This window comes from Atta colombica, unplaced genomic scaffold (assembly GCF_001594045.1).
Source record: "Atta colombica isolate Treedump-2 unplaced genomic scaffold, Acol1.0 scaffold205, whole genome shotgun sequence".
Taxonomy (NCBI): domain Eukaryota; kingdom Metazoa; phylum Arthropoda; class Insecta; order Hymenoptera; family Formicidae; genus Atta; species Atta colombica.
The window spans coordinates 1,912,976-1,923,689 of NW_017259300.1; the positions used below are offsets into that span (position 1 = coordinate 1,912,976).

The 10,714-nt window shown below is 31.3% G+C and overlaps 1 protein-coding gene across 1 annotated transcript in view; it reads right to left on the bottom strand.

The window, feature by feature from the left end:
• Positions 1-10,714, bottom strand: part of LOC108687311 (dynein heavy chain 2, axonemal) — a 51,835-nt gene that overhangs the window by 6,121 nt on the left and 35,000 nt on the right. The window contains exons 42-54 of the mRNA XM_018193002.1: positions 10,301-10,600; positions 9,182-9,469; positions 8,060-8,250; positions 6,820-6,995; positions 6,489-6,640; positions 4,992-5,156; positions 4,757-4,923; positions 3,995-4,166; positions 3,232-3,444; positions 1,393-1,608; positions 1,006-1,156; positions 555-704; positions 346-478 (exon numbers count right to left, since the gene is read on the bottom strand). Of these exons, the coding sequence (XP_018048491.1) occupies positions 346-478; positions 555-704; positions 1,006-1,156; positions 1,393-1,608; positions 3,232-3,444; positions 3,995-4,166; positions 4,757-4,923; positions 4,992-5,156; positions 6,489-6,640; positions 6,820-6,995; positions 8,060-8,250; positions 9,182-9,469; positions 10,301-10,600 (2,474 nt within the window). The remainder of the gene's footprint in view (positions 1-345; positions 479-554; positions 705-1,005; positions 1,157-1,392; positions 1,609-3,231; positions 3,445-3,994; positions 4,167-4,756; positions 4,924-4,991; positions 5,157-6,488; positions 6,641-6,819; positions 6,996-8,059; positions 8,251-9,181; positions 9,470-10,300; positions 10,601-10,714) is intronic.

A 10,714-nucleotide genomic window follows, 5' to 3' on the forward strand; every position in this document is an offset into this window, starting at 1 on the left:
GCTCAAATTATTCGGAAAAAATAAATAATATGCTCTCAATAAACAAAAAACATTTTGAAACATTTCAGCAACATTGTAGCAATGTTGTAACGTTACAACGTTGCTGAAATGTTTCAAAATGTTTCTTGCTTATTAGGCTATATCTTACATTTGACTTGTCGAAATCAGATTCAAATTAAATCCCAAAATACGTTAAAAAAAGTTAATTTGTTTTTTTTTCTGCACTAAAAGTAATTCAAAATTTGTAAATTAATGTGCAGAATAAAATACATTGAGCGCACGCGTGTCTGCTTCTAAGCGGAAAACGTTTGAACTTAAAGCTTATGGCAATTTCATCGATCTTACTAAAGTATTTTATCCTCTAGTTCTTTGAGAGTCTTTTTATTGGATGCGATTGTGAGAACCAGATTGTCTTTCTGTTCTTCGAGTTGTGGCTTCTCTTTCCTGACTACAATTGCTAGGAGCTGCGCTTCGAGCCCTACACGCAGGACAGAGTTATATTCCCTAATCTTGTTCCATCTTTCTCTAAAGTATACGGTAAGACTATTAGTTACCCTGCTCCTTAATGGTAAAGTTGCATAATGTCGTTTTAGTTGAAATCTCTGGAGCATAGTGGGGATTCGAGAGTTTTGTAGTCATAAACAGCCGGAATTGCTCATTGTAAGTGATCATTTTGTCGTTAAATCGGATCATCATCTGATTATCTGTAGATATCACAGATATAAAATAATGAAAATGAATCAAAATTTATGTTTGCATTTTATGCTTACTCTCTTCTACAATTAATTATATTCGAGTTTAAAAAATGTTTTTTTGTTATAATTATTTTTCTTTTTGATATAAATTGAAATTTTATGTTAATAATCATTATTAATCACTATTAATATATCATTATCCTTTAATTTTAATGAATAAACTTTTTTAATTTTCTGCTTTAAACTTTTTTGCACAAATGTAATGCAATTGCAAAAATGTAATTATATGATACTGACATTAAAATTCTACCTGATTTAATGAAAGCTTTTTGAAGAATCGGATTCAAATCCGGATCGAGGGTCTCGGTGATATTTTCGAGCAATACTGGGTGTCCGAACTGAATTGCGTTTTCCAGAACTCTCATAAAGTTTGCTTGACCAAAGTCGATTACTTTCAGTGACTGCAATTGTAATCGTTACATTAAAATGACAAAATAAATTCTCTGATTTCACTCGTTTAAAATCGTCTTTCTCTCTCTCTCTCTCTGTCTCTCTCTCTCTCTCTCTCTCTCTCTCTCTCTCTCTCTCTCAAATTAGATATTTAATTTTACATTCAAATCCAATAATAACGTGTATATTGCTGGAGGGTTTAGTTAGTTTCTTTGACAAATATCGGTACCGAATATCGAGCATTTACGTTTTTCGCTTCCATATTTTTGATCCACTTCACTGCCTGACATTGTGGATCGATTACGAGAGGCCAACGTGTTCCCTTTGTCACTATGATGCCGTTCTCTGTGCTGAATCCATCGAATGGTAATCCTTGAATGTTCCACTCTCTGATTGTCGACGGATCAGCTAGAAACTCTTTGACATCTAAATTTGGCGATGTTGGTATTTCTCTGTTATATACCTTAACCATAAGATAAATTACATTAATTTATCATCTGAAAATACTATCGCTTCTATAATATAATAAAATTAAAAGTGATAGATTAAATATTTTAACCCAGAAAAGAGGATTAGATCTGACCAGAGTTTAAGTTATATCTGGTTAGATATGCTCAGACATGACTTCTCATGTCTGCACAGATTTGATCATATATGTTTATTTATATTATATAAAATATACATATTAAACATTATACATAGGGTACAATTTGATCTTTGATATCTCATGTTCCCGCACAGATTGGGTCATATATGTTCATATATGGTTACATTGTAACCATATATGGTATATAGGGCGTAATCTGAGCTTCAATATCTTATCTCTTTGCGCAGATCTAGTCACATATATGTTCATATATGAGATGTAATTTGATCTTTGATGGCTCAGATCGAGTCATATTTGTGATTGAATTTCCTTGAAACTGTTTAGATCTGATTATATCTGTTTAAATGTAATCATATTTGTACTCGAATGTCAAAACACTTTGCATCTCTTCATGTTTTTTTTTAATTATATATTACTGATACGTAGGTATATATTATGAAATAGATTTGAAATTATTCAATTATTCTTTAGATTTCTATTGTGTTTTCTAGAAAAAAACAATAATTCCAATTGGAATCCATTCTTATTGCATGATAAATAATGTCTGAAGAGATACATGCGGTAAATAATTATAACTGATCTCGGTAAATAATAAAGATTTGTTATATTAATTATATATCATATGCGATATTAATTATATGCGATATAAAATTCTTTAAAAATATAAATAATTATGCATAACCCATTATATAATTATATACATTTTATATAATTGCCATCTAATTCTTGTATATAATTATATATAAATTTCTTATTATGTATTTAAATATAAACAACATTTCGTATATACATTTTAATATATGTTATAGAGAGAAAAATTATTCCAGATATTCTACATATGTGAAAATCAGTAGAAGCTATAAATATTTTGATTCATTTGTGAAAAGGATATATTTAACATATTCCATCTTCTTAACAATTTTTTTGATCAGATATGTCACAGCTGCATATTCATTAACACTCAGTGTTTATGAATAGTGAAAATAACAATTTCTATACGATATATTGCAGAAGTTAAGCAACGTTAGATGTGGTTTCGAATGAGTGATCGCTTGGGACCATCATATATTCCCAAATTAATTTTCAAATTCAGGGAGAGACGGTCTTTTATTGTAATTTTATTGTATGTATTGTGTGTATGCTAATCAATAATAATTATTATTTTAACAATATTAAAATTGAATTAATTGATTATATACAAAAAATTATTTTATCGTGGTTAGATATATAGTTATATTTATTCAGATTCGGCCAGATTTGTTAAATCAGATATGATTATTTGCAGATCTAATTTTTTTTCTCGGAAAATTATGATATATACAAAAAATAAAAATTATATCTTTATTTTGTAATAATATTTATTGCAAAAATGGTTAAAGGTGCATATAATATATGCCGTTAATTTGAAAATTTTATGTAAAAAAGTTTTTATATGGTTTAATAAAGAATTACGAAGAAAAAAAAGGAATTTTAATTTACCTCCTTAGACCAAATGCTTATTAGTTCCTGTCTGTAATTGGATACAAAAGGACCGAGGTAAGACAAAAATCCGGTGGATATCAAGCAATCACCAAGCAGCCAGTCGAAAGACTCGGTTAATGATGCTACAGTATTTTCCCATAGAATTCGTTCATCAGACAAGAGATCCAACAATGTGCCGGCACGCTCTAATTTCAGTTTTAATAGTTTAGCCTGAGGAAAAAGAGAATGTAATTATAAAATTACACATGAAATGCATTTCGGCAAATGCAGACAGAAACGTTTGATAAAAGTAAAAGAAAAATACAAGTGTTAAAATGTTTATTAAATACATATTTCTTCTTCTTCTTCTTTTATATTTTTAATTCTTCTATATTTCTTTATTTTATTAATATCATTAATTTTATCAACAGCATACTAAAATTTGTTATTAAGTAACATACATATTAAAAATTGTTATCGCGAATATCAAAATTTCATTGTAGAAATAACTTTGTAATTAATCTGCGCAACATCGCGGAATAGACCTCGTTCTCTCATCATCAATATGGATTCGCCAGATTCGCTCGAAGGAATACATCTTGTCGATGGAAATGCGAGTAAATGCAAGCTTCTGCAGTTACTAAAGCACAAGTTTGTTAACTATAAGTGTTACCAGTGGACAGAGTCGAATTGGACCAAGACTTCCCTCATCAGACTGTGCTCTCGGCTTTATGCGAGGACATTTCCGTTCTAAAGCGCGAGAAAACATGGGTGTACTCACCAGCTTAATCAAATTCTCCTTTTCTTTCATCTTCGCATCGTACATTCGCTGTAATCCTTCGAGTTGCTCGCGTGAGTTCTGCAGCTGTCGCATTGCCTCCTTTAAGGCCATTTCCTTCTGTTTTAATGACTCCAACGCGATCTGTAGTTTTTCCCGTTTTGGCTCTACGATTCTGCAATACATTGCGAAAGTATAATCAAATTTTCTACAATGACAGTGCAGCGGATGAAATTAATCAATTAAATAATAGTAATATTACTTTAAAGATCTGTTTTACGTATTACGTTACACATAAATATATTACTTTTTCAAAGAAATTTAATACCGCAGATATTAAATAGTCGTGATGACTAATTATCTGTTTTAAATATTAAAAGTACTGTTCTTACCTTCTTATAAAAAGACTATAAAACTTCCAATCAGAATCAGAACAACTTTAATCCAAATTTTTAAAAATACCTAAATCGCATGCATAATTAAAATCAGAGAACATAAGACATCTTATGTGCTAAAAAATGTTAAAACATTTTTTTAATTTTACATTCTAATTTTAACATACGTGCTATTTGGGCGTCAAAGTTATTAAAATTTGGACCAAAGTTATTTTATGATAATGCTTTTGATATTCGAAATAACTAATCATCAATTTAATATTTACAGTATTAGATTTTTCTAATGGAAAATCATACACATAAAAATAAAGAAAAAAGAAATTCGACATGAAGAAGTACGTCATGAATTTGCTTCTTGTTTGGAAGTTACCTGTATAACTTGCCATAATTTTCCATAGCTATCACCCACATGCAAAGTGACTTAGCTGCAACAGACACCACACCGACCTTTATGGGATCGAATTCAGGATTGGACGTATACTTGGCTATTGTTCGTAGAACTCTGTCCGATATATGATCTTTGTCGAAGTCACGAAGCTAGAAATCAGATCAGAGCGAGTTAGTTGGAAATGAATGAACTTGTCAGTCGCAACATTGTCGCTCACCGTATTAATGAAGTTCACGTCACTAAGTTGGCGCTTTGCTTCCGCCCACGTGGGTTCCGAGTTTTTTAGGATCATCACCGCCTCCATCACCATTTCGACTTTCGGTGGCGGATGCGTAAAGGATTTTATTTCAGCTAAATCTTTCTTGCTTAAAGTTTCCAATGCCTAAAATAATTTGTCATTTCTTTGTCACATAATGTTCTACTTAAGATCTTATTATATCTTAACTCTTAAATACCGCTATAAATACTGCTAGAAATAACACATTGTGGTATTACGTATCTACTTAATTCAATTGCTTTAATTTTTATAAAAATAAACATGTTGTAAAAAAATTTGTTTTAATCAAAATGCTAGATATTACGAAAGATAATGATATCAAACCAAATTATATCTTTATATTTATACTTATATTATTAAAAAAGACATAGATTCATATTCAGAATGTGTTATCGATTAATGTGTGCTTTTATTTTTAAAATTTTATAGTATATGTAACGTGAATTTGAATGTATGATAACATCGTTACAAGCGTATTTTAAATATGGACTATAAGTAACGGAAAAGTATTGGAATAGATTTGAAAAGAGATGGTTGCTTTTGCTTAAAGCTTTTACCTAAAGCTTTTGCTTAAAGCTTCTGCCAAATCGATTGCCTATAAGCACTTTTGCGCACAAATATAAAATTAAAGTAAGAGAATTAAGTAAGAAAATAATTTATATTTTTAGGAAATTTTCTGTCATGTGAACAGTGGGATGTCAGCGTAGACAGTGTCCGCTTGGAATATTTTTCCAAAAAAATCTAACTCTAACCTAACCGATTTTTTAGTATGAGATGGCTCTTATTTCGCATGGAAGGTTGTAAGCTGTAGGCACTAATATAGGCAATCTGTAAGCAATAATATTTGCAGGCAATAATACATGTAGGCAAAAGTAACTCTGTTTCTAAAATTTTTATTTGTGCAATAATACTGTAAGTAATAATTTTTGTGTGCAAACGAACTGTCGGCAAAAGTGATGTAGGCAAACGATACTGTAAGTAATCGATTTGTAGGCAAACGGGATTCCCCCATTTGAAAAAGAAAGCCAGGTATACCATATTAAAAAGAAGTTCAAGGGATAAATAAGCTCTTTAGATACATTCAATTCTTTGATAAAATTCTTTATAAAAAATAACTTTCTATGAGAGAAGACAGTTATTTCTTTTCATTTTCTTATTCTTAACTGAAGAGATATACATACTTTTGACAATAAAAATTTAATTGTCGAGCAAAATTCTTTTATTCTTGGTCGTCTATAATCCAAAGTCATTGTTATCTTAACATTATGTATTCATAGCATTATAATATCAAGAAGGCTGAATCACTTAATTAAACATCACATAAATTAATAGTTAAATTTATAAAAAAATATGAGAAAAAAATTGAAAAAAAAACGATCAGAAATTTTATTGTTTAAAATTGAATGATATTTTTAGAAGAGATAATTCAATAATGACCTTGATGGCCTCGTCCAAGGCAGGTTCGACGGTCTCCAGATCAGCCCTTGCAAGCTGCTCGAGCTTTTTACATTCTTTTTGCTCCTCGGCGATACGAAGTGATTTGGCGGTGATCTGTTTTTGCGTTTCATCAGTGTCACGGCTTTGGTTTGCTACGCGCATTGCAAACGTAGTATGGTTAAAAGCGATGAACGATGCAGGCGGATACCGTATGATTAATTAAGTGCACGAGGAAAGTTAGAACCAGGGAGAGCGTTAAAAGCAATAAGTTTTTATAGATTAATCTGATAAACGCCGTTGATAATATATCACTGTCGCGTGCGCCGTGTACCTATCGTTACGAGGAATTCTTCGCACTCCCTCGTAGATTTATGAACTTGCTGCTGAGTGACTTCGAGCTCCGCCGCCATTTCTTTAACTTTCACCCGGGTATCGTCGATCTTCGAGAAACCGCCGTGAAGTTTGTTCGCTTGATCTGCTAAATCTTGTCTCTTTTTCTTCAACATCCTGCGTGATTCGAATATCGTCTCTATTTTATTTTTATCGAAAAACTCGCAATAAATACTCCTTATATCAGATGTAATTATGTTATAATATAAAAGTTTAAAATATCGGAAATGTCTGACAATACAATATATACAATTGCAAAACTAATTAATTGGGTCGTCATTATGTCGATTTCTTCAAACCATTTTTTGGATTTAAAATTATTGAACTATTAAAAATTTTAGTTTCACGCACACATTGGCACTGGTAGTTTCACAATTAATTTAATTGTCTAAATATAAATATAATCAATTGTTGTCTATTAATTGTTTAGAAATATAAATAACAAAATAATTCGAAGAAATCATCGATATATCGCGTACAATTAATTTCATAGTTGTAATATTTATAATGCATTAATTTATAATGTATATTTATAATAAATTATTAATAAGCATTAAGAAAGAACGGTTTACTTTTATCAAGATATCTAATAAGTTTAACTAGATACAAATCTGAAAATTTTGTTGGACAATCAAAATAATTATATAGGATGCTTAAGGTGATTTCTAGAACGTCTAAATTTTTTACAGCTTTACTCATTATGCTTGAATTTCCTACATAATTATTTTCATGGTTCAACAAATTATTTTCAGATCTGTATATCTAGCTAAATTTTTTAATACTTGTGCAAAATCATTCAACCTTTAATGAAGACATAATTTAATGAATTTTAATGAATGTATCTTTATAAGCAACTGTTTGAAGCAACTGTTTGTTGAAGTTACCATCACGAAAGTAATTGTTCGGACAATGCACTCTATCAATGACTTCTTTAAACTATTGTTCCGATACTAATAATTGTGGTTTTGTGCACGTATAATTATTTATATTTATAATTGGGCAATTAATTATAAAAACTAATGTTATCTGCATACTCTAGTTTAAAGAATGGCTTGAAAAAGTCATTAATATTATAATGCACTGACAGACACTTATATTATTGTACACACACACACACACACACACACACACACACACACACACACACACACACACACATATCGCATTTGTTTAATGCTCACTCTTTATAACCGACTACCAGCTCAATAAAATTCACGGGAGTCACGTAATTGTAACGCTTCATTTCAGCGGCCATTTTGCGAGAGAACTGGGACACCGTGTCGTGGATCAAAGAGAATGATGCTGCAATTCCATCTCGCATTCGATCCTGCAACGGTGGCAATGGAACGGCCATCGCGGATTGTCGCGGTTCCTGCAGAAAAGTGCATCCTCGTAACGTTCACGTTCGTTACAGTCGCAGTATAAATTTTTTAACCAGCTGTATTCTATATTTCTATCGTTGCTTCGTGCTTGCTGGACGTAATAAAATGGTTCCATATAAAATGCGTTCATTTTATGCCAGGATTAACAACGATCCCTTATGATACGCATTCGCTTCATCGGCTAATATTCTCGAAATTAAAGCCAACTGCATTTAATGCATGATTATTTCAGACGCGCGTGATTATCTATTCCATTCGAAATTTTTACTCGGACATTATGACGAAAGTATTTTCGTTTTGTGATATTAAAAAAGAGACGTAATAGCAGGAATCATAAATGCATTAAGACTAAAAGCTGCATGAATAATAAATAATCTAGAAATGAGATGCCGTTTAAGAAGAAATTCTTACAAAGAAATAAAAGAAACTCATTACATATAGTTATATATATATATTAAAAATATATGAAATTTTATAGATTTATTGACGATGGATTAAACATTTATTTGTGGATGTCGATTAAAGTATTTGCCTAATTGCGACAATATACTTTTGCGTATTTTTTGTGCATTGTACTCTTTGATACAATTTTATTCGCGAAACCCGGAATGAAACGAGTATAAAGCTTTTCTGGGCATCTTGGCGAATTATGAATATCAAAAGCATTTTTGAAGTATCCAAGCGACCAATCTCAGGCCGATGGAAAGAAATGCGCCAGACGTCCGCAGACGTCATCAGGGCAAACCGTAGATGGGAAAATAATCGGATTCGCTGAAATGGTCGGCAAGAAGAACGGGGGAGCAGAAGAGGAGAAAGATAGGAAGGAGGAGGAGAAGAAGATTGGTGATAGGAAACGCGCGTTGATCGTAAGAATCGAATCGAATGGAATCGATCGCGCGGAAAGGGGAAGGGCGTACCTACCACTTTATTTTCGCCGGTGATAGTGAGCGTCAGATTGAGATTCATGAGGAACTTGTTGCCAACTTCGAGGAGAGCTTCTCTTGGCCATTCCAAGAACCAATCGATGGTCGTGCAATTGATCAGGGAAGGGTACTGCCGTAATCTGTTCTTGAAGGCATCGCCGATCGGGCTCATGCACAGGATCAAATGCATATTGGCACGCGCCCTCTCGATCAGAAAGGAATATACCGTCTCAATCGTTGGAATCTTCCCATGCTTCGTTATTTCCTTTAATAGTCTATTTTTAATCTGCGAAACGTAATATATCCTGGAATAATACTCCTCTGTACTATTTTCACAGTTTCATAGTTGAATTATTATTAGACAAATGGAATTTATATCATTATTAGAACATTATTATTTAAACTGTCTGAATTGTGCATTATATCTGTGTCGCATTAAATATTTTCACTCTTAAATTACCCTTAATATGTGCTGCTATTCGTATCATTTATGTGAATTTATTTACATTTTTTATTTACATATGCTTATAATTATTTAAAAAAGGATTATCTATAGTATCATTAAAAAAATGTAGGAAAAATATATTTTCTGTATTTGTTTTAAAAATAACATTAAATATAAAAACATTATTACGGATAATATTTTAAATATGATCTTTAAACTTTTATATTAAAAAAAAAATTTGTATAAGACTACATTGTTTTATAAAATGATCAATTCAATAATTCAATTAAAAATGTTTTAAAGATATTGATTTCTAACATACAATAATCTCGGTGATCCATGGACAATATTGTATTAATAAACAGATATATTACACAGCATTATATTATATTAAACATGATATTTGCATGATTAAAACATTCTTGGTTTTAATAATACAAAAATATTTTCCAAACACTTTCAACGTATATATTTTTCATGTTACAAGATAAGAAGAATACGAGATAGAATAATTAAACGAGATATAAATTTCATATGAAATCGGAAATAACACTTCCGTTATTCTTTTAATTTCGCTGATTCTCTTTTCCAAGAGAAAACGCCCTAATAGAATGATGTCACGGATTATATACAGATGCAGAAATGACAGTAGGAGCGTATTAACCGACTTACGTCCTCCATTTCATCGCTCTTGTAGAGATTAGCCACTTCGCCAGTACTCAGCATATTGTTGACAATTTCCAGAAACTGCTCCTCGACTACTTGAGTATCACTGAAGAGGAAACTGGTCGGTTTGTTCTCCACCCCGGCTATTGAGTACAGAGTCTTGAGATCCTCACGAAATTCCGGCGTCCTATATTGCGCCTTAACGACAATTTGATAGATGGACAGATCGCACATGTAACTGCCGATACGTGAAAGTGATTGTCTGCCACTACCACCGATTCCAATCAAAAGAACATTACCGCGAGGCTACAAAGAAACAATCTCAAATTTACAATGCTATTTAAATTAAGAATCAAATACATTTAATAAAAAATATCGTGAGATATATATATGTATATATATATATATATATATATATAT